The 24,827-nt window shown below is 43.4% G+C and overlaps 1 protein-coding gene across 1 annotated transcript; it reads right to left on the bottom strand.

The window, feature by feature from the left end:
* Positions 1-452: 452 nt before the first annotated feature.
* FZD7 (frizzled class receptor 7) lies at positions 453-24,578 on the bottom strand. The gene is made up of 3 exons (XM_019839139.3): positions 22,095-24,578; positions 12,504-12,585; positions 453-633 (listed from the first exon to the last, which is right to left on the bottom strand). The coding sequence occupies exons 1-3, from the start codon at positions 23,811-23,813 to the stop codon at positions 626-628; spliced, it is 1,809 nt and encodes a 602-aa protein (XP_019694698.2). The 5' UTR covers positions 23,814-24,578; the 3' UTR covers positions 453-625.
* Positions 24,579-24,827: the final 249 nt, after the last annotated feature.

The following is a 24,827-nucleotide window of genomic DNA, read 5'->3' as shown; positions in this document are numbered from 1 at the left end:
GGGTGGAGAGAGAGGAGACTGGTGTCAGAACCCCTTGTATATTCTTTGGAGATAATTCCATATAAGAACATAGGGATGGCAAACAGGTTTTTTATTCGGTACTAAATCCAATCAGTTGGTAGTGGCTTCCTAGAACACTTAATTGAGAATAATTCTGCAGAGTTGTGGCCTAGCAAAAAGGAGTTCCATGGCTGATCAGTTATGTCTCCCATAGGCAATGGAGGGAGAGTGAATTGTGATGCATATACAGATCTTCCTCAACTTACGATGGGGTTAAGTCCCAATAAACTCATTGTAAGTTGAAAATTTTATAAGTTAAAAATGCAACTAACATACCTAACCTACTGAACATCACCAGTTGGCCCAGCCTACCTTAAACATGCTCAGAACACTTACATAAGCCTAAATCTGGGCAAAATCATCTAACACGAAGCCTATTTTACAATAAAGCATTGAATATCTCAAGCAATTTTATTGAATAATGAAATGGAAGTGAAAAACAGAATGGTTGTATGGGTGGAGAATGGTGGTTGGCATATCAGTTGTTTACCCTCCTGATCATGGTCTGATGGGGAGCTACAGCTCGCTGCTGCCCAGACATCATGAGAGAATATCATACTGCATATCACCAGCCTGGGAAAAGATCAAAATTAAAAATTTTAAGCACACTTTCTGCTGAGTGTACCTTGTTTTCACATCATCATAAAGTGGAAACATTGAGTTGAACCATTGTAAACTGAACCAGCAAATTGACGACCATTGGTACTGAGCTTTGCCAACTCAATATTTAAACTGTACAGAATTCTTATTACAGAGTTTGCATTTAGTTATTCTTAACAAATCATTTTGGCATCAACCTAAAGTCAAAAGTTGAAGAACTATTCCATTGTTATTATAGTAACCCTAGTTCCTCAAGTTCGAGATGCCATACATTTTTAGATACACTGATAATATAATAACAGGTTTTAAGGGGGAAAAGACTATTATAAATATAACACTTATTTGTACGTTCTTTTTCAGTACCTCACTCAATGTTTGAGAAAAACCTCTTCACTTTTTTCTTAAAGTGTTTTTTTGTTTTGTTTTGTTTTTTAGTTTTTTTAGAAAGAGACAGAGCAGAGCAGGGGAGAGGGATGGAGAGGGAGAGAGAGAGAGCCAGAGAGAGTCTTTTTTAAAAATTTTTATTTTACATTTATTCATTTTTTTGAGAGACAGAGTGCGAGCAGGGGAGGCGCAGAGAGAGAGAGAGAGACACACAGAAGCTGAAGCAGGCTCCAGGCTCTGAGCTTACCAGCACAGAGCCTGACACAGGGCTCGAACCCATGAACCATGAGACAATGACCTGAGCCAAAGTTGGATGCTTAACCGACTGATCCACCTAGGCACCCTGAGAGAGTCTTAAGCAGACCCCGTGCTTATTGTAGAGCTGATGCAAGGCTCAATCCCACAACCCAGGGATCATGACCTGAGCTGAAATTAAGAGTTGGAAGCTTAACCAGCTGAGCCATCCAGACACCCCTGAAAGTTTTACTTTTAAGTAATCTCCACACCCAACATGGGGCTTGAACTCACAACCCTGAGACCAGAGTCACATGCTTTACCAACTGTGCCAGGCACCCCAAGAACAAACCTCTTTCAGATTCAGCCTATGGATTCTTCTGAATCCTTTGTGACCGTTGACAGTTGTGCACAGATAGCATCATGAGGATCCTCTGCTTTTTATCACCTGGCCTAGTGATCTTGACTTTCTTAGCAAACGTAGGCTTAGGCAGTCTACTTGTTAGCTATATTGTAGAATACCAGGGTTTCATTTGTATTCCCTATTTGGTTAAATTCATAATTTTGTTCTACTGTTAATTAAATTAACCCTTTCTACAAGGTAAACAGCTTCTTGTGAAAGTTATAAAGAAGGTTCTAAAAAATATTTGGTGCCTGAGAATCATTTTGTGATGAATGAGTTAATCATACCAACTTAACTTTAAAAATTCTGCTATTTCTCCTGAGATGTCTGTCAGTTTTTATTGTATGTAATTACTATGCCCATTGTGTAGACCGGCAATCCTCTTCTAGGGTCCTCTGGAGTGCTTGGCTGTTGTTTTGCTAGAAAACATGAAAGTGTAGTCATGCCTTCAGCAATAAATATTTGCTTCACTTATTGTAAATATGCCGTGCTAAGTCCTCCCATGGGCAGACAGTAACAGCTCTGTCTCAACTTACTCTCCTGCCAGCAGGTGGCAAATTTCTTTTAACATAAGTTCTAAGTGGCCTCCCAATTTTAGAAATGTTAAGATGTGAACAAATACGAGTCTGAGACTAGAGGGAATAAAGCAACTGCCTAAATGAGGTAAACTCTGAGTATTCAGGTCAAAATTCAAGTGCCCAGAGTAGGCAAATAAAGTAAGCAGCCTCTACTCCCACTTTGGTCCCCTAATAGAATAGTGGCTTACAGGGGTTAGTTGTATCTGGGTGGGCCGCATATATCACTCACAATATAAAATAGAAAGTATTGCAAGAAAGTAACAGAAGGTAGAAAGTATTAGGTTGTGTAAGAGAAGGATGGAGCAAATGCTGTGGGAATCCAGAGGAATAGAATACTTCTGCTTGTATAAATCAGGGCAGAGGAGCGGGTGGCATTCAAGTGGACATTGAAGAAATAGGTGCTGAATGAGGCCCTGTGGAGAGAAGAGGCAGACCATGGTGACCATGAAAAAGTACCTCTCAGATCTCCAACTGTGCAGAGCATAATTGACTGAGGGCCCCAGTTGCCTGCTCTGAAATCCATCACTGCAGTTGTCCTGCTTCCAAGCTTCCCACAGGCTGCTCCTAGCTGATGACTGAGTATGACAGCAATACTGTAGCGGGCGGGCTTGTTCTTGGGAGACACTGCAGATGGGAGACTCCTCCGGTGGGTAACTTTGTCTCAAGGACTCCCTGGCTGTCTTGCCGAACTTTTTTTTTTTTTTTCCAGATAGGCTCTATGCCCAACATGGGGCTTGAACTTATGATCTCTAGATCGAGAGTCGCATGCTTTATCAACTTAGCCAGCCAGACGCCCCCGCCTTGCCAAAACTTTAAAGAATATTTTAGGACTGGGGTACCTGGGTGGCTCAGTTGGTTAAGTGTCCAACTTAGGGCCAGGTCATGATTTCACAGTTTGTGAGTTCGAGCCCTGCATCGAGCTCTCTGCTCTTAGCACAGAGCCTGCTTCAGATCCTCTGTCCTCCCCCCTCCCTTTCTCTGCCCTTTCCCCCCACTCTCTCTCTCAAAAATAAATAAACATTAAAAAAAAAAGAATTTCTTAAAACTGCAAAATAGTCTAAGATACTTCCATCTTAACTTTCCTCCTTTACCCCTCTCCTTCACAAGGTCAGACCTGTCCCCAGTCTGACATTTCTCCTGGCTCCCTCCCCATTTTCCCTCACAGGTGTTTTTCCTAATAAATCTCTTGCACATCTAATCCTGTCTTCGTGTCTGCTTCTTGGAGGACTTGGACCCTGTCCTTCTGGAGGTGCCAGGTAGGTGTCCTCAATGCATTTCAGATCTACTCTTTCATTTGCTTTATTTCCCACCTCTTTCCCAGTTACCACTATGCTTTAGAAGTTGGCACTATCAGATATTCTCCACGATAAGAGACATTTTAGGCAGTAAAAATCAGGAAAATCCTGTGGAGAAGAGGAAGAAGACCTAGAAGATTATTAGAAAGACATCCTAATTATTTTCTTATTCTAAATATTTCTTTAAACATTTATTTTTTTAAACAGAAAGGTGTGTTTTATTGGTCGGGACTCTTTTGGTTACAAAGGACAGAAACCCAATGCAAATTAGATTAAGCAAAAAGGGTTAACTAGTATGATGGTGATGACATTGAGCTACATCTCAGAAACAAGCAGAATCAGGGACCTGAATGGTACTGGGATGCTACTCTGCCTTTCATTTCTGAAGCCAGTGAGATGGCATTTAATGGCTCTTGGACTTTACATCCCACAGCCCAGAGACCCAGAGAGAGACTGACTTCTTCTTTAGCTCCAGTTCTAATTCCTTGGGAAAAGCTCAATGTGACCCAGCGTGGGTCAGATGCCTACCTTCAAATGATTAACTATGTTCAGGGGGACTGTGTCAGGGAAAGGGCCATGATTAGTGCTATACCAACATGGTGGGGTTGCATGCTGGATGTTCTTAGAAGAAGGGAGGAGAGTTGCCATTATGATCATGTATGGAGAGTTGGTCATCTGTTAGGTCTTCAGGGTCAAACCAGGATTTGAAATCCCCACTTCCTCTTTCAGGACCTCTCTTCTCGACCTTCTTTCTTTTTAAAAAAAATTTTTATTAAAAAATTTTTTTTCTAATCTTTATTTATTTTTGAGAGAGAGAAAGACAGAGCACAAGCAGGCAAGGGAGACACACAATCCTAAGCAGGCTCCTGGCTCTGAGCTGTCAGCACAGAGCCCAATGTGGGGCTTGAACTCATGAGCTGTGAGATCATGACCTGAGCCGAAGTCGGACACTTAACCAACAGAGCCACCCAGGGGTCTCTACCTTCTTTCTGACCAAAACGCCCTATAAAGAAAACATCGATTTACTAGCACTTAAAGTAGTGAGAGACTTCAGAATGCATTCTGCTTTCAAATGAGTTATGGATTATTTTTATTTTGCACCTTATTAATTTCCTATGGAATGTACTCATTTCTAGCAGGCAACTGACAAAACTGCTTTTGGGAATTTGGGAGCTCTGGGAGGAGAAAGATCTAGTACTCTTCTCTCCCCCTTCATTGCAGCTCTTTTGCGGCTGACAATGTCAGAATGTTAATGCTGTCTACAAATCCTGACTGTTGGCTCCTGAAGTCACAGCCTTTGGCACCCTTTGTGCTTTTCAGTGCTTTGGACATAGGGAAGGTAAGATTTCGGAAATGCGCTCTATTATCTTGATGGCCCAGCTCAAAACTGGGCTCCTTATCCAGCCCCCTGGCATAGCCATGATGATTGCTGCCTGGTGAGGCTGCCTTTGAAAGTTGGCGTTTTGTTGGGACGAATTCAAGCCCCAATGGCAGACTTGGGTTGCAGTGGAAAGTAGATTCCAAAGCCGCCCCTGGAATGTGAACTTTTCCTGGAAACTTTCCATGCTGCCTCTTAGAGAACAGCAGGCATCAACGTATTCACACCAGGAGTCAATTAAAGAAACCCAAATTATTGCCATTCCAATAAACAATGATCTCTCTTCCTTTTCAAATAAACTTATTAGGATGGCCTAAAAGCCAGGTCTAATTACAGGATCAGATAGCATAAATCTGATTAGAAGCTTTTCGTCTACTTTAATTAATTTTCTCCTGCAATCAGAGCTATTTTTAGCAAATTTAAATATGTATTTAAACAACTTTCGTGTATACTTTTTCTAAAACCTACTGGGGTTCTCTTTCATTCATTCTTCCTCCTTTTTGATGAGGCATAAATGTTCTTAGGACACAGTATTCTGAGAGGCAAAGTTTGGAGACTACCATGCCTTTACTGCCTGTAATATAAATACATGTATCCCGGATACACATAGATCATGTATCATAGGTTGGGGGGTCATTTAAGATAGTGCTGAGTAACTGGTAAATATTTGATTTACTGGAGAGAAAAGGGGAGGAAGCAAAATGGTGAGAATATTAGCAGTAGAAAATAATTTCACCTTTCAAACTTGTGTCTCAAATAGGACCTTCCAAAGGCAACCATTCTTACAAATTATCTTTCTCTTGCTCCTCCACTCCCCCAGTCCCCCGCCACACCAAACACAATTTCCTCTTCCCAAGGTACATCTCTATCTATCCAAAAGTTGCAAGATCTGCAATCTAAATGATTTAAATACTGATCTTATAGGTAGTAGAATGTACGTCATTAACCCTTACTTAGCACAGTGCCTGGTACATAATAGGAAGGAGGGAGGGAGATGGAGAGGGAGTAGGGATGGAAGAAGAGAAAATTCTCATACTCTATCATAAGGATTCAACAATCTCTTTGCAAGTTCATCTTTATGGTTAATAAGTCTGACTGGTGTAATTTGGTGAAATGGTATTTGACCAAATGCAGAGCACTGGCTAATGTCATCTGTCAGGTACCCTTAGTATGTGTGCATGAGGAGTGGGTAATTGTGGGAGAACTCTTTTTCCTTTGTAGTGGGATTTCTTAAGGGTCTGAGTTAAGATTCTATGTCATCTTCATGTTGATGAAAATTACTGCTGTCATTTTAGGTTTTTCTCAGTTCATTCTGTCCTTGTCAATTCTGATGATGAAAAAAGCTCCCTTGAGATTTTTTTAAAACAAATTTCCATAGAACTCAAGCAATTCCTTTCTCCCCCCCCCCCTTTTTTTTGGGAGGCTAGAAAATGTTAGTCTGAAACATTTAAGTTTGACTACAATTTGCTAATTGTAGAAATTACTCTTTTCTTTTTGTTACTTTTAATAAGTTCTAAAACCAATGTCTTTGAAACCAGCGATCATCATGTTTTTCTCCTTTTTCAAATTGGCCAAGAACAGCAGAAATAAAAGGGGAAGTTCTATGAAATCATTCCTAAGAAGTAATTAAAAAATCACAACCACTGAACATGAAATAAGATTTATTTTCTTGTTGATATATTTGAATAATTCACATTGAAATTAACACACACAGGAAAGGAAGAATTCCCTAAAGATTATTGCTTTAATATGTATGCACAAAGAGATTTGGGCCTGTTAGTAAAGGATGGGGACTTTGATCAAATGTAGTCAAATGATCTGTTTGCACTGTTCAAGGGGAGGTGATAGGGTCCACTTATCAGGGTCCTCTATACCAGCCATCAGGAGACCTCATACACTGTCTGCCTTAGAGAAAGAACCCAATTTGGCCAAACAGTAAATAAAAAAGAGGACTCACCACTGTCTGGGCCACTGCTGGCTGGGCTGAAGTTTGATAAAGTCTAATAATATCTCATGTTTACAAAGCAACATTTTCCTGAGGGCAAAGTGCTTTACCAACATTATCTCATTAACTTGTCCTTTGACCCTAAAAGCAACCTTATTTTAGTGGTATGGGTGTGAATGGAAGACAGAAAGAATAAAAGAATTAAATGAATTCCATTAAATTAATGGAATTCAGGTCCCTACATTTCCAGGCCAGGTTGCTCTCCTGTGGTCCACTATGACTCTTAGACGAGCCATCTGAGCCCATTCCAAGTAATGGGAGCCTCTTGATTTGGCATGACCTAATTTATTAGATTGTTTTTAACATTTATTCATTTTTGAGAGCGAGAGAGACAGAGCATGAGTCGGGGAGGGGCAGAGAGAGTGGGAGACACAGAATCTGAAGCAGGCTCCAGGCTCTGAGCTGTTAGCACAGAGCCTAATGTGGGGCTTGAACCCACAAATGGGGAAATCATGACCTGAGCTGAAGTCAGATGCTTAACCGACTGAGCCACCCAGACACCCCATGGAATAGCGTAAACAGGGAACTTGCCTTTCTCTGTTTTCCATGTGTCCAAAAAAATTGGTGAAAATTCCTAAACATTCTACCTGTATCTTCTAATTTAGGAATTCTCAAATCTTGGTTCAATGAGTTTGGGGAGGTAGGAGGAAATTGCCTGAAGTCTTGGGCATATATGAATGCACTTGCATTTTTCTGGGGACTCAGCCCATAGTTTCCATCAGATTTTCAAAAGGATCTGTGATTCCTTGAACTCTGGGTTCTTAGTTTTGTTCTCTAGCTATAGCAAGGTATTGTAGCCAGTCTAGAGAAAGACTAGTATTTTGGAGTTCCAACTATGCATTCAGCTCTAATCTAGTTATAGGGTCATGGGGCAATGGGAATAGATTTTGGCTGATAACATACAAATTATATCTCTAAGGGTGCTAATACATTATTTGGCTCCGAATAATTTTCCAGATGTGATCCATTTATTTATTCTTGTATTTATTTATCCAACAGACTTATTCACTGAGTATACTATTTTCCTAGGGTTGGTGTAACAAATTACCACACACAAGGTGGCTTAAAACAACAGAAATTTATTCTCTCTCAGTTCTGGAGGCTAGAAGTTTAAAAAAAGGTACCAATAATACCATGCTTTTTCTGAAGTTTCTAGAGGAAGACACTTCCTTGCCTCCTCTAGCTTCTGTGGTTGCCAGCAATCTGTGGATTTCCTTGCTTTGTAGACAAACCAGGCCAATTTCTGCCGCTGTCATCACATGGCATTCTCCTGGAGTGTCTTTCTATCTCTTCTTATAAGGACAACAATCATATTGGATTAAAAGCCCACCCTATTCTCATATGACCTCATTTTAACTTAATTAACTACATCTGCAATAACCCTATTTCCAAATAAGTTTGCATTCTGAGGTTCTGGGAAGGACATGAACTTTGGGTGGATACTCTCAACACAATACACTGAGCATCTCCAGGTACTAGATATTGTGCTGGGCACTAGAAGGTAAATATAAGAAAAATCACTGCCTAGGCATAATAATACTTAATGCTCTTTTTAAATTTAATTTTATTTTTATTTATTTATTTATTTAGTCCAGTAATGTTCCTTCTTTTTTTTTATGTTTTTTTTTTGTTGTTGTTCATTTTTGACAGAGAGAGAGAGACAGAGCATGACTGGGGGAGGGGCAGAGAGAGAGGGGCAGAATCTGAAGCAGGCTCCAGGCGCTGAGCTGTCAGCACAGAGCCCCACACGGGGCTTGACTGACCGTGAGATCGTGACCTGAGCCGAAGTCAGACACTCAACTGACTGAGCCACCTCAGTCAGCCTTGGTGGCTCCCCCAGTAATGTTCTTTCTTGTTGGGATTCCTTTAGTTGTCCCAGGGTGGTGTAGGAATGTCCCAGGGTGATTATGGAGGTATCTAGGCCTTCACTTTGGTTTTCTTCTGAGCCCACATTCCTGTCTATTTTTGCAGGGAGCAAGAGAGCTGGAGTTCATCCAGTACAGAGCTTGATTAACTTTCTGTGGTCAAAATAGCTACAAATTCTCTCTTTCCTCAAAAAATGAATTTGTGACATGGGTATGTACGGCAACTGTGAACAGATCAACATTACTAGAGTACTCTCTGCAGAGCGGGAATGCTGGGAGATGAGCTGAAGAGGTAGGCAGAAGTCATGGAAGGACTTGCATGCTTTGCTTATGGTCTTAAGTGAGGAAGAGACAGTCATAGTTACATGTACCATGATTTCTTCTGGCACAGGGTGGAGATGAATTGGAGGAGGGACCAAAATGCAGGTAGGAAGACCAGTTAGGGGGCTATTACCATGATCTAAGCAAGAAATGGTAGTCATGGGGAAGAACTAGAATCCAAGTTAATTGGCCAACTGGAGGGGTTAAGGGAGAGGACAGAGCCAAGGATAAATTGCAGTTGCTGGCTGAGGAAAATACATAGCACTAGCTGTTGGATCTCAAACCACTGACCTTGTCTTAGGGGTCCACGATGCTTCTTAAGTGCCCAGAGCCTGTTGGGCTGTAGGGGAAGGCTGACAACTCCAGGGGAGCATGATTTCGCTTGTAATCACCCTCTGTTCTCCGAGGCAAGTCCCATAGAGGGAGCTACAATAACTGGCTCTCTGACAGAGAGATGCCTGCTTTGCTTATTCTAACAGCAGTGTTGGTGGGTGGACTTTTAAACATTCCAGGATGCCTTGGTTGGGAAAAGGGACATCTCAAGCTAGGAGGTGACAGCCTAGGTTGGCTGTGAGACATTCTTTTGTCCCTTGACCATTTTAGCACTATGCACTCAACAAGTGAGCTGAAGTTATTTCCCCAAACCAGAATAACACTGGTGACTTTTTCATGCTTGGAGGGAGCAATTAACTCATCTTTTCCAAACAACTCTCAAACTTCTTAAAGAATCTGTCGTTATTTCTCAAATTTCTCATCTTCAGGGAGAGTTTGGAGACTGGACACAGGGTGAACACTTGAGGAGTACATTAAATGGGTCATCTGGACTTGGATATTGTAATTCTTGAGTCACTTTGCCCCGGTGGGGGGCTCTTATTGGGCTCCCCTGCAACCCCTTTTATGTAAGAACACAATGAGGTGAGCTAAATCAAACCCACTTTGGCTCCTCAAGTGTATAAGCTTCCCCACTGGTGACCATGATCCTCCTGTGATACCCTCTCGTGTGGGATGAAGTCATTAAACATAGATCATGGAAAAGCAGGGTCTAATTCCCTGCTAATAAGTAACACATGACTTGGAATAAATGTATTTCACAATCCCAAGAGAAGTTAATCACAGTTTTAGTGATATTTCAAAGAAACAGTTGATTCTATGGATACCCACAATTCAGCACTCAGGGTTGGGGGGAAAAAAAGCAGAAAGCAGAAAGAGAAAAATGCATACAGTGTAGAAATAAAGGGATCTTTGGCAAGTTACTTAACTTCCCTATATCTCAGCTTTAGGGAAATGGGAATAATAGTATCTATCTCAGAGAGTTTGGAGAGAATCAGATAAGAAGTGCACAGTGCTTAGTACACTCTACATATGTGCCTGGTGCATCAAAACCCTCAATGTTACCATTTATTATAACTCTGGGATACAGGAAATGAGAATAACAATAGAAAGTCAACTAATATTTGTAGAAGGAATGACTGAATCAAGGTGTCAGGGGCTCAGAAGCAGTGCTGTGTTCAGAATTTTCTCTTGCTATCTTGCTCTCTCTCTTTCTTTGCTGGGTTTTCCCTTTGATCTTTTTCTTTTTTCTTTCTCCTTTTTTTTTTTTTTTTAAATGCATTCCATCTTTGTGTTTCCTTTTTCTTGGTTCAGAGTGACAGGTAAGAAAGATCTCTGGGTTAAAAGAAGTGTCCCCAAGGAGAATGAAGCTAGCTAGCTCCATTCTAATTTTTCTTGAAGTCTGATACTATGCAAAAGGCTAACCCTTTCTTTCATTTTTTAAATCAAGTGTCCAGGACAGGAGAGTAAGAGACACAATAATTTTACCTCTATACACGCTGTAAGTGCCTTGGAGGTAGAAACTGTTGAGTATTTATTTTTTTATTTAAAGAGCAGTTATTTTTGTTTGTTTGTTTGTTTAAGGTAATGTCTGTGCCCAATGTGGGGATTGAACTCAAGACCCTGAGATCAAAAGTTGCATTCTCTACCAACTGAGCCAACGAGGTGCCCCAAAACTTGAGTATTTCCATTCATAAGCAGAGCCCAAACCTGGTGTGTTCTGACGAACAGAAAATTGTGTTTTTTTAATTTAAAAATAAGAAAAGGCAGTTGAGACAGCATTCTGACTGGACGGCAAAGACTGCATTTAGATTTTTTTCGGTAGCCACTTGAACTGCTTGGACAGATTTGGGGAATCCTGAGAGACAAACACGGAGCAGTTATAAATATATAATAGTGGTGGCGTGAACTGAAAGGAGACTTAAGTTATCTGAAGTAAACATTTTGTACAACTTGTGGACCAAAAGCCACTTAATGAATAGAGGAATTGTCGGTCGCCTTTCTCTCATCAGAGATGAACTAACGGAATTTCCTTGCTGTTCCATTTAACTCTTACAGTGAAATAGATTCCCACCTTAAATAAAGTAAGAATCCACTTTTATAGGGGGAGATCCCCTAAGCAGGACCTGAATGGAGAACTTGAAAGTTTATTTTTTAACCTTCTTTTTTGTCACTCACTTGTACTAACAGTAAAATGAAACTTCCTTGTGACTTGAGAGGATGGTTTGGTTTGAAACATTTGTTCTCATTTTCTGGGGTTCCTTTGACTTTATCAAGCCATTTGGCTTTTTAGGAATGCTACAGGGAGCGCTGGCAAATGCATGCTATGCTAGAAGCCGAGAGCACTGCAGGCCAAGTATTACAGCATTGACGGACTTTCCCCTAAAAAAGTGTGCTATTTACAAATTTAATTCCTTGGAAATGCTAAGTGCAAATGGTGATGAAAATGGCAACAAATCATCCTTAGAATGAATTCTGCTAAAATTAAATAGTTTCCTTTTAGGCTGGTATGTGTCTTTGTGCAAGGGTGTCAAGTGCATCCATCTGACATCTATGTCAAGCCTCATGGAATGAAACCCAGAAGTTAACAATGGGATATGCAGCTATAACTATGGTATTTCAATGTTAATCGTGAAGGATAGAGAAAGAGAGAGACAAAGAGGGGAGATGTACATGTGAGATGCAGTTTTTAAAAAACAAATTAAATGAAAAAAGATCTTACCTTAACATTTAGGTTTTTTTCTCCTTAAGTCTGCCTTCCTTTAGATCATCAAAGACCAGTCTGAACCGTCTCATACACACAAGACCCCTTTTATTTAAAATAGTCTGCATACACACATACGCACACACACCACTGCAGCCGCCGCCACCACCACCAACCTTTCATTTCTTTTATGAAAGAAATCCATAATTTCTAAGCAACGTAAAGCTCACCTAGGCCCATAAACTAAAGAATGGACTCTATATCCCCATCATATCTAACTCACAGGCCTTAATTAGCAGATTAGCAAACAGTTGTACCGGCAAACCCTTTTGAGTTGCTTATTTACCTGTTTCTGCTATGAAGTCTCCTGTGATTGGACCCTTCCCTCTTTTGGAAATCCAGTTATCTTGCTGGCAAATGTTGCAAGCCTGCAAAAACGCATCAGGAGAGAGGCAATGTTTCACTTCTTTCTCTGCAAACGTACTGGATTTGCTGTTGTTGTTGGAACTCGTGAAATAATCTCTTGAGGGTTTTTGTTTGCTTTTTGTTTTTTTAAAAGAACAACAACAAAAAGAGTGTTGCCTTCAAAATTCACAGTTCCTGGAGCCAGTGGTAGAAAGAAGAGAAACTTAACTGTGTTCTCTGGAATTGTTTTCACTCTTTCCCCCAAATCATTTCCTGTTTGTTAAAGAGCACTCCAATGGGAGGTAGACCTAAATTATTCCCCATTCCATAACCTTAAGGGCCATCTAAATTCTCTGTGCCTCAGTTGTTCCTTCTGTAAAGTGTGGATAATAAAAGGGTATTTAGAGTGGGGTGCTTGAACACGCTCTCTTTTGAGCTCATGTTCAATGCTAATGCTCAGGTTGATTCCAGAATTCCATATTAAGAGTCTGTAAAATGAGAATGAGAGTAATTTCCACCTTATAATGTATGGATTAAGTGAGTTGATGTAAGGGCTTAACACAGAACTTGCCCATTGTAAGCACTCATTAAAGGATAGCTATCATCTTATCATTTCATTATGATAATACTGCTATGGTATATATGATAATAATACTGTGAAGATTCTTGTGATTCTTCCAATAGACCTTTAGAAAGAGGGTTTCCATGCTGCTAAGGTTTGTTGTTCTCATGGTCTTGTTCAGTGGGCTCTTGGTTTGTAAGCAGCATGAACCTTCTCACTAAGTCTGTGTCCTGATCCTCAGGCTAGAATGAGCAAGGGCAGAAGCCATAGCAATGGAGGAAATCTCTGGAGGGACTCTTAGCCCAACCTTCCAAATGGTTCCTGGTGATTTCTGGGAAGTACTTCTCAGGCTTATTCTTGATGCCAGGCCCTTGAACCCCAATGTAGAAGCATATGCAAGAACAGGGAGCATCCAGCCTTCTAGAATTCAAACAGCATTTATGAGTCTTCTGCTTCTCACTTAAAAAACAAAAATAAAACTCCCAAATTTTCTGGGGACTAGCACTGAAAATGCCCTCCTTAATTCCATTCAGTCCTGATGTGAAATATTTTCTTCACTTATTCTTTCTTCAATTCTGGGTTAAATTAAAAAGAATAATAGAGAATGGAAGACATTAAGGCCTCAGTAAATATTTATAGCATGGTGATTAGGGGCACAAGCTATAGCCAATTTGCTGGTCTGTGGCTCACCTTTCCGAGCCCAAGTTTCCTTGTATGTAAAATGAGGAATAATGATACCTACCTCCTAGGGTTGTTGTGAAGAATTAATGAAATAATTATATATTAATAACAATAGTGCTGACGTGTACTGACCTCTGTTAGATGCCAAGTACTATGGTTAAGACTTTCTGTAGATTAAAACTACCATACTATATATATCATACTCAGACCTTAGCATAATGTCAATGCTTAATAAATGTTAGCAGTTATAAAGGTAATGATCATTAACACAGTAAGAAGGGCCAATCTTCACTGTTGTTGGCAACATATTTGTACAGTCACGCTCCCTTTCACAAAGCTGGTCCAAATCACTTGTCACTCCCCTCTCCCTCTTAGGTCTCTCTCCCGCTGGCCATACCACATCTTCAAAGCATACTGCTTTGTGGAAAAGATGGCCAGAGTCAGAATCTTTGGGAGACCTGGGTGGAACTTTCAGTGTGGCCTGGCCTGTGATTACTCATGACACTGAACAGGCTGTGTTTAGCCTCACTGATTTCCCATCTTCAGAATGTGATCAAGATACTGCTACTCAAAAAAATAAAAGTAAAATAAAGATACTGCTCCTCATTTGTTGTTAGTACTTTAGGATCATGGAGAGAAAGATAATCTGTAACACAAAAGATGGTGTTTTGGTTCAATCTCCATTTGAGAGGCTGGTGTGGGAAATAAGTGAGGTGAGGAGTGTGTGCTTACCTCTGACAAAGGTTCAACAAAGGACAACACCTTCCAGAAGTCAGTGTGCTATACCCAAGGCCTAACACAGCACCTGGCACGCCCTAGTTTTTCAAGAAACAATTTGCTGGCACTGAAGAAACTCATGATTTTAGCTCCAGGACTTGTTCCCTACATCTGCTATACCTCAGGGACCAGCTGCCACCCATCTCTCCTTCCAGCTATCCCAGATCTGGAAACTGGAACTAAATGCTACATGCCATTTATTTTTCTTTGGAAATTAAAAAATATAATTGGGGCTAAGTTATGCCATACAAACTTTCATTGTTGGTACTATATTTCCTGCTCCCTGTCCTGTCATACCCTCCCCAAGATGATTCTGCCTCTGATTGAATTGGCCTCTGCAAGGCCAAGCTGAAGTTTGGGGAACAAGTTTTCCAAAGGTGAGTAGTATTAGGTTGTTGTCTCACCAAGATCATTTGAGCAGCTTGTTTTCATTCATGGACTATATGGAACTTTATCTTCTCCTGCCTTTGTTTCTGCTTCCTAAATGCCCTTTCTTGCTCCTGAAATGCCCATCTCTCAGAGATCACTTCTAATGGTCCAAGCTGAATCTGATGCCAGAGTCAAGATACATAAAGAGATTTGCAGGTGTGAAGCATTAAAGGAAGTGAAATGCAAAAGAGGTGGACTTGAGCTCCCTAAAAGGACTTTGCAGAGTGAAGCAGACTCCCCAGCTAAAGTACATTTGAATTCCTCACAATAGCTTCCATTTAATTTTGTTAGTTTGAAGTCTTCTGAAGAAGACTTTAGGGACAATGACCTAGAGAAGCATTCAAGTTTTTGGCTGAGTGTAACTGATCCAAATCGAGAGCCTCAGTCCTATTATTTCAGCCACATAAAATGTTGATTTGGCACTGAAACACCCAGCAACGGCAATTCCAGGATAACAAGACTGCAGCCAACCTGGTTGTGATGAAGACATGGTCTTTGAGAGAAACCAAGATTCCATGCAATAACACCCCTTTGGTATTGAGGAAGATGAATTATCAGATGGCAGAATGCACTTGCTAATGAAGAAGAGCAAGGAATGACACAGTAGCCAGTTCAAGAGACTAGACAACTCCTAAACTTACATTTTGGCTTCAGTATATAGTAATACAGTAATGATTTTACTTTTTGAATTGGGCTTGTGAAGGTCAATGTAATCCTCATTTTCCTTCACAGAGCACACACTGGCTTGGTTGGCTAGAAAGGAAGACATACTGGCCCGCAGGAAAAAAACACAAGAAAACAAAACAAAACAGGGATTTCAAACCAGCTATGGATAATCCACAAAGGGGTGGGCCAGTTCATACTTCCTCCTGGCTGCTTGGAATCACAGGATGCTGGAGGAAGACCTTTGTCTCACAAGTTACCCTCACCAGATGAGGAAAGCAAGACCCACAGAGGTGAAGAAACCAATATAAGAGTGCACAAATTATGGATCACATAATCTGGGTTCTTGGGAAATGCATTCTTGCTGGACACCCTCCTGCCCCTGCAATTAAATGGTCATTCCTACCACTGAACTTCCATAGCACTTTTCAGGACAGGTTGTGTGGCATATTATAGAAAGTGCACTGAGTTCAGAATCTGAGCACACATGAGAATGATTCCTTTCTCCTCAGGTGTCACTTCACCTCACTGAGCCTCTCAGCTTCTTCATCTTTAAAATAGGAATTATTATAGGGGTTCCTGGCTGGCTCAGTCAGTGAAGCATGTGACTCTTGATCTTGGGGTTGTGAGTTCGAGCCCTACATTGGGTGTAGAGATTAGTTTAATAAAAAAAAAAAATCTCAGGGGTGCCTAAGTGGCTCAGTGGGTTAAGTGTCTGACTCTTGATTTGGCCCCTCGTCATGATTTCACAGTTTGTGAGATTGAGCCCTGCATTGGGCTCCATGCTGAGCAGAGCCTGTTTGGGATTCTCTCTCTCTGCCCTTTCCTGGCTTGCATGCTCTCTCAAAATAAATAAATAAACTGAAAAAAATAATAAATAAGTAAAAACATCTCTGTCATATAACTACAGTACTTTGAACATCAATTAAAAAATAAAATAAGGTAGGAATGATTATATATTGAAGGGTTCTTATAGTAATTATGAGGATAGTCAAATAATGAATGTGAAAGCAGCTTTTAACAAGTAGTAAATGCCACCATATGTCAAGTAAATATTATTCCAAGCAGCACTTGAACCTCTATAATGACACTTACCAAGTTCTGTCTAGAAATGTAATTAGTTGCTTATTCCTCCTTGGGAAACACCCTACTCACCATGAATTATGTCACAAGTTATTCCAGGTAGACTGTCTTTCTTACTTTTATCTGTGTCCCTCTAGTCCCCTTCCAGTCCCATCAGAGCACCTTTTATATAGTGACTTCTTGAGCAGTGCTTCTTGAACTGGATCACTTATAGTAAACCACCATTGTTTTAGACAAACTTCCTTTTTTCTTTTTTTTTTTTTAATTTTTTTTTTCAACGTTTATTTATTTTGGGGACAGAGAGAGACAGAGCATGAACGGGGGAGGGGCAGAGAGAGAGGGAGACACAGAATGGGAAACAGGCTCCAGGCTCTGAGCCATCAGCCCCGAGCCCGACGCGGGGCTCGAACTCACAGACTACGAGATCGTGACCTGGCTGAAGTCAGACGCTTAACCGACTGCGCCACCCAGGTGCCCCAAACTTCCTTTTTTCTACCACTTTTGTACTGATTGAGAAAATCACAAGTGACTGAGCTTTTTTTTCCAACCAAAGAGAATAAGAGATACAATGTGTGGTTATCAAAGACTGGACATTTTACTTTATTATTTTTTAATGTTTTATTTATAGTTGAGAGAGAAAGAGACAGAGAGCAAGTGGGGAAGGGGCAGAGAGACGGAGACAGAATCTAAAGCAGGCTCCAGGCTCCGAGCTGTGAGCTGTCAGCACAGAGCCTGACATGGGGCTCGAACTCACGAGCAGTGAGATCATGACCTGAGCTGAAGTTGGACACTTAACTGACTGAGCCACCCAGGTGCCCCAAAACACTGGACATTTTAATGGTGCCTTTTTAACTAGTTTATTTTTGTATGAAATGTGAGGAATACAGATTCAGATGTAAAAAATGTCACAAATTGAAAACAGTTGAAGAAGCGAGTTTTATGAAATCAGTTTAATGCCACTAAGGGTGAAATAAGAGAAAAAGAGAATAGGCCTATGAATTAAGTCCACATTGGTGTGCTTGTGGTCTCCTCTAGGATTTCCTGGAGCCCTGTAGACCTTATTCACCACCCACATATACATATATAAAAATATACCATCTATAAATAGCCATTTGCCTTTTCAGTGAAATTAAAGATGGGAGAGTTAGAAGAGAATTTCCCAGTATAATTACAGGGCTCAAACCTACAGCTGCTGTCCTCCTATAGTTCTCCCCAAAGAATTTCTAATACCACTATTTTTTATCAAGAGCACTTAAAAAATTGTTTAATTACAAAATGTTGTCAACAGCACATTTATTTATTGCCATAATTTCCCACATACCCACTTAAAAATATTACGTGTTGCGTAGGATTATTGTGTAGAATAATTTTGGTTTATAAACTACAAAAAATTCTCACAAGTGTTTCTGCTCCTTATCTAGGGATTAACACCAAACTGCTGCCAATGTTTTAAACTCTACACATGCCCTTTCACAAGCACTCTCTCTCACATATTTTCTGCTAAGATGTGCCTCTTTAAAAATCCATGAGCTTCTAAAATTCTTAGGTAAGAGTCAACTGTAAGGATGCATCCCAATGTGAAAAGAATTAAACCGAACACTTTTATCTTTGCTTACAAAAAAAGCAGGTAGTAATTTATTCATACACAGTCTTTGTTCCCTCACTAAAGACCAACGCTCTTCAATCTTTGGGCGTCCTTCAGGATGAAGCAGCTCTGAAAAGAGGAAGGGGACACATTTATAGGAGCAGTCACACTGCTCTACTCACACAAGGGTCTAAGTGCCTTTAGCAGTTAATTTGTGAGCAAAAAACCCCTTTGGGAGCCTTCCACCTACTCTAAAAGCAAACATTCTTAACAGGCGGTATTAGTGTGGTGTTAAAAGAGGCATGCTTTAACCTAAAAGGTGTCATTTTATGAGCGAAAACTGGATAAACCTAAAGAGACTTTAAGTCGCTATTTTTTTCCTTCCTTGAAGCCAAAATCTTCACAGATTCAGATGACCTCACACTCATTGTGATGTTCAAAACCCAGGAGGATCTTAAAAGATGCTCTGCACAGAGTGCATTGGTGTGGCTCCCTCCTCCCGGTGAGGACTGTCATTGGTTTTCCTTCTGCGTGTTTGTAAAACATGCCAGCCATGTGAGCAAGCCTGTTAATTAAAACAAAAACGGAACTGTTTCTGTTGAGCTTTAGAACTACAGAAGCTTAGAGCTGAAGTGGGAAAGGAGAAATAGCAGCGTCCAGTCTGCTGCTGGGTCTTGATGGCTGCCCAAGAATGGAGCGACTGTTAGGAAAAGCCAGAAAATAGGCACCTGATTTAAAGAAGAGAGAAGAGTGGAAAAAAAAAATTAAAGCTAGTGAGGCTCTTGGAATTGGAAGTATTTAGAATGCCTTTATCATTTCCCTGAGGGACTGTTTAATATCAAAGTGCCTGGTTAGGAAGGCTTCTCAGTCTAATCTGATTCCAAAGTTAGCCTCTCAGACCAGAGAAAAGAATAGCTTCAGTGGCTTGAGGCCATCCTGGGGTCAGGCATGGAGTCTATTCCTGCCGGAGCTGCTGAGTCACTGCCACCTCGGGGAATCACTTGACCTCTGGTTTGGTTGACCTAGAAGGTAGAGTGAAGCCTACAGCTGAGAAGCCTCCATACTAAAGGCCCTTGCTATTAACTGGAATCATCTGACCAGCCTCCTGAACCCAAAGGATTTAAGAATTAACAAATTAGGTAAGGTGTATTAGAATACAAAAACATCAATTAAAAAGACACACACACACACACACACACACACACACACACACACGAAGAACTCACTGAATTCTTCCCAAGAAAAACATCACCAGAAAAGCAGACCAAAAATATTTTCTAGTCCTCTTTCAAATATGTTCTGCATCTCTGAAGGGTCAGATAGCACCTCTCTAAAAGATGCTTATTCTGTACCTTCAGTAAGTTAATAAGTTATCCAAAGCAAGATGTGAAAAGGCTTAGGGTTGTGTGGAAGGTAGTAGGCAGGAAGCAGCAACAACAGGAAAAAAAAAATTAAAGGACAGATAAAGCATTCATTACACTATATTTTAAAAGGCAATAAGACTTCACTAATATAGAACATCTACGTGACAGACAGATCCAATGGTGTCCCTCCACACCTTCTTTTCATAACACAAAATTCTGTTCTTTAGCTTAAATATATATAGAAATTGTAAACTAAACATTCACTTTGTATTAAAAAAATTTATTTTGTGATCTGTACATGTGATAAAGTGGGGCTTCCTTGTAGACTTTTAAAGGAAAAACAAAACAAAAACCCAAAGTAAAAATGTATAAATACAATATATATTTTCTTACAAAAATGGGAGATTTACAAAATATACATACTGCACTTGTCTCTATTTTACAAATTTCACATGCAAGAGATATAACACAAAAGATGCCAAAAAACTGTATAGTGGGAGTTTTAAATCTGACAAATGAGACCATTTTGGAAGTTTAAGAAACACAAGGTTGATGTTAACTTTAATATAAAAAGCAGCTCCACTCAAGTGAACATTACATATATAAAGTAACTTGTACTCCTGACCGTACCCTCTCTGATCTGAAAACTGTTTAAAACAGCATTTTAAAACTTGTTTTGAGAAATAGGATAGTGTTGCAAGATTGGAGGGTGGTGTCAAAGGTGGAGTAAAGGTTAGCTCCCATGATTCTCTGCTCAGCTTTAGAGCATTATGCAAAAGAATCAGAGTTCTATTATAGAAAAAAAAAAGTACATGATTTAAGATTAATAAATTTAAGTCATGCAGCACATTTCAAAGAACTCCAGAATTACTTTGAAGTTTACCTTCTTTTAATGACTTTCCTTAAAAATGGGACCCATGGTTTGAATTGTCCGCTTCGTTCATTATCATTTCTGTAGGTCACCTCCCCACCCAGCCACACAAAAACAGGGTCAGCATACACATGATGTTTTATAAACGGATTTATGGAACTCAGAAAACAGGACAAAAATGGTTCTTTACTTAAAAAAATTTTTTTTAACTTCTTTATTATGGAGGCTGAGGGTATTATTCTTTTCCTTTTATCTTGAAGGATTCAAATTGGAAGAAAATAGAAAACCTAAATGTAGGTTTATAGGAAGAAAAAAAAAATAAAGGGAGAGATTTCCCTAAACATTTTAACAGAGCCTGTAGACAGGATCATGTGTTCTGAATTAAATTTAATTAAAACAAATACAACAAAACCCCTTGCATTTTCCTTTAGCCGAGTCAGAACCTCTGCCTGATTGGGGTATGGGAGCACACTGCCCTTCACTTTTCCTTAAAAAGGAATGTTTATCTCAGCCAAATTAACATCCAAAAGGAAACCTCTGATTTGTGCTACTTTGCCTATAAAAGTTGCTGTCTTCACAGTTATGCCTTTCCACAGGGAGACACTTTTGTTTCCTCTTTTGTCTCTTACAACAAAGACAAGGGGAAAAATGCACTCCTGTTTTGAAAAGCAACAAGTCATTACTTCTTTTCAGAGTATTAAACCAAATAAAACACCCTTCTTTCTTCCTTCTGCCTTCTGCAGGAAATAAAAAAGTAGCAGAAATACCTACTACTCGTCTCCTTTGCCTCATCTCGAAATGTTATCTTCATTTCTTTGCATCCTCACATTAGGATTCGAGGAGGCAAGCCTCTCAAGACTTCCAAATGCTTATTTTACAAGAACTTGAAAGGCGTAGGAGAGGAAAAACAGGCGGGAGGGGCCAGGGGAGGAGAGCCTGTAATGTCTGACCCTGGAAATTAACCCATCTGGGCTCCAGTTTGGCCCCAGTGAAAGGAGATTATGGTTTGACCACCGCTTGACAAGGACACCGCAGGGAGTCCTCCCTTTTCCCAACAAAGCCGCCGCCGCAGACAGAGCTGTACCTTTCACCCGGGCCTCACAGGAGTGAGGACAGGCCACTTGTCTTGCAGCAGGGGAACCGCTCACAGTCCCAGTTCAGCCCTGGAGCCGGGAAGAACTCAGAGCAATCTCTGCTGGGTTCAATCTTGATAGACCCCGGTCGGCCCATACCGTACGTGATTAACATCATCGTTATCATCATCATCATCATGATCATCATCCTGCAAGTCTTTGCCAGAAGTCTTTTCATTCAAACCGTTTTTCCACCCAGACCTCCTTATCCAAACACACCCCTCGTCCCAAATCTACATATCTCATCTCTCTTCCAGGTCCCTTCTCCTTGGAGGGCAAGGAGGTTACAGACACCCCCCACCCCAGCAGTTCTCTCCTTCCCGTGCCTCTCCCCCTCGGAGGGGATGGGGGAAGGGAGGGTGGGGGAGGGGCCGGGGCTCATACCGCAGTCTCCCCCTTGCTGCTGTGGCTGAGTCTGTGATAGAAGCGGCGCCACGACTGCAGAGTCTTGCCGGACCAGATCCAGAAGCCAGTGGTGATGCCCACGATCATGGTCATCAGGTACTTGATCATGAAGACAGTGAAGTCAGGGCTCATGGGCGGGAAATGGCCAGGCGGGCAGGGCACCGCGTAGCTCTTGCAAGTCTGCAGGAGCCAGGTGCGCTCCCAGTGTTCGCGGAAGGCCTGCTCATAGAAGTAGCAGGCCAGGACGATGGTCGCCGGCACAGTGTAAAGCACGCTGAAGACGCCGATGCGCACCATGAGCTTCTCCAGTTTCTCGGTCTTGGTTCCGTCGTGCTTCATGATGGTGCGGATGCGGAAGAGCGACACGAAGCCGGCCAGCAGGAAGGACGTGCCAATGAAGAGGTAGACGAACAGAGGCGCCAACACGAAGCCTCGCAGCGCATCCACGCTGGACAGGCCCACGTAGCAAACCCCACTGAGCAAGTCCCCATCCACCTGGCCCATGGCCAAGATGGTGATGGTCTTGACAGCGGGCACGGCCCACGCGGCCAGGTGGAAATACTGAGAGTTGGCTTCAATGGCCTCATGGCCCCACTTCATGCCAGCTGCCAGGAACCAAGTGAGCGACAGGATGACCCACCAGATGGAACTGGCCATGCCGAAGAAGTACAGCACCATGAAGAGGATAGTGCAACCCTCCTTCTTGGTGCCCTGCGCCACCGTGCGGTAGCCGTCTTCTGAGAAGCGCTCCACGCACACCGCGCGGTCCTCCAGCAGGAAGCCGGCCACGTGCGCCACGGCCACCATGAAGTAGCAGCCCGACAGAAAGATGATGGGCCGCTCGGGATAGCTGAAGCGCCTCATGTCCACTAAATAGGTGAGCACGGTGAAGAGCGTCGAGGCGCAGCACAGCACCGACCACACGCCCACCCAGAGACGGGCAAAGCGCCTCTCCTCTTCCTTAAAATACATTAGGCCGTTGGCACGGCCCGGCTCGCACGGGGCGCCGCAGTCGCGCTCGCCCAGGAAGCGGTAGCCCAGGTAGGGGGGCACCTTGAGCTGGCGGGGGCACGAGAAGGGGAAGGCAGAACGGCCCCTGCCATCAGCGGCCCCCGGGGGCAGCGCGGTGAAGGGCAAGTCCGGCATGTAGGGCGCGGTGGGGTAGGCTGTGGGGCCGCCACCTGGGCCCCCGGAGCCGTCCGACGTGTTCTGGCCCACGCAGATCTCGCCGGCGCCGTGCACCGGGAAGTTCTCGCAGCGCAGCCGCTCTGGCCACTGGAAGCCGAACTTGTTCATGAGCGCTTCGCAGCCCTGGCGGGCACGCTCGCACAGAGAACGGCACGGCGGGATGGCCTGATCAAGCACCGTGCACACGGGTGCGTACATAGAGCACAGGAAGAAGCGCAACTCGGGAGAACACTGCACCTTAACCAGCGGGTAGAACTGGTGTACCTCGAGGCCCGCGTCCTCTTGATTCGTGTGGCCTAGCAGGTTGGGCAGGATGGTCTGGTTGTAGGCAATGTCCGTGCATAGTGGGATGGAGATGGGCTGGCAGAAGCCGTGGTCCGGTACCGAGATGCCCTTCTCGCCGTGGTAAGGCTGCGCCCCGGCACCGGCGGGCAGCGCGCCTAGCAGCGCAAGCACTAGAGTGCACAGGCCCAGGGGCAAGCGCGACGCGGCCGCGCCGGGGCCCCGCATCGCCGGCCACGGGTGCAGCGGCGCTCTCAGCCGGAGGAGCGCGACAAGGCAGCCGAGAGAGGCTTGGATCTGGGGAGGCGCGGCCGCGCCCGGCTCATGAGAGTCCTCCCGGCGCCGGGGCCGGGCCGTGGGCGGCGCGGAGCTGAGGGCGCTGCAGCTGGGGTGCCCGCGCCGCGTGGGCGCCGCAGCCGTCTCCGCCCAGCACTCGATCAGTCGCGGGGAGCCCAAACTCGTCTGCCTGGGCCGGGGGCGCCAAGGGGGGCGGCCTTCTCCCGCCGCGACGTAACGGTGTGGCTTTTTCTGCGGCGAGGAGCAACAAGCGTCTCCGGTTACCCTTCAAACTTCGCTCAAGTCTCTCGACCCACAGCGCACAGTAACGCACGCGCCCCCCACACCAAGTCTGGCCCGGGGCAGCCGAGAGCCCGGCGCCGCCGCCTGCTAGCCGAGGCCGCCTCCTCGGCGGTGCTGCTCCGCCTCCTCGCCTCCAGGCTCTGCTCGCCGCCGCCTCCTCCTCGTCTCCTTTTCTACTCCCCCGCTCCTTCTTCAGCCCCAAAAGCTCGGCCCCCAAGTTTGTGCCAAACGGATGATTCTCGTTCTGAGTCCGATAGGCGCCTTAGAGCCAAGAGCTCAGCTAGTTCTTTTTGGAAATCCAATTATACTGCGTCCCGAAGCTGCGAGGGCCCTATGCCCGCGGCCTGGGCCTGGCCTCTCCAGCCTCGCGAAGCCCTGGCCCGTGAATCCCAACGCCCGCCGCCGCCGCCCGCCGGGAGGGAGCGCAGAGTAACGCCTCGGAGTCGCGCAACTCGCCAGAAGAAGCTTCGGGCTCGCAGGGTTCCGGGCCGCCCCGCCCCCTCCCCTCCCCCCATTCACAAACCACTCCGGGGGCGGGCCCTCGAGCTCCAGGGCGACCCAATGGTAGCCTTTGTTTTCTGTGCGGCGGCCTCCGGATTGGGTGGAAGTCGGAAGGGCCGGGCGAGGGAACCGGAGAGGCGGAGTTTGCAGCGCTCTGGGCGG

The sequence above is a fragment of the Felis catus genome, chromosome C1 (genome assembly GCF_018350175.1).
Source record: "Felis catus isolate Fca126 chromosome C1, F.catus_Fca126_mat1.0, whole genome shotgun sequence".
Classification (NCBI taxonomy): Eukaryota; Metazoa; Chordata; class Mammalia; order Carnivora; family Felidae; genus Felis; species Felis catus.
The sequence above is the reverse complement of the archived record's forward strand: the minus strand, read 5'-3'. Positions and strand labels throughout refer to the sequence as shown.

What these genes read in the sequence shown, in the direction of transcription:
- FZD7 (XM_019839139.3), bottom strand. Translation starts at nt 23,813, where the DNA reads ATGCGGGGCCCCGGCGCGGCCGCGTCGCGCTTGCCCCTGGGCCTGTGC. An exon ending in GCAGCAAGGGGGAGACTGCG is followed by an intron (nt 12,586 to 22,094) that starts GTATGAGCCCCG and finishes GCGTTTTTGCAG; the next exon opens with GCTTGCAACATTTGCCAGCA.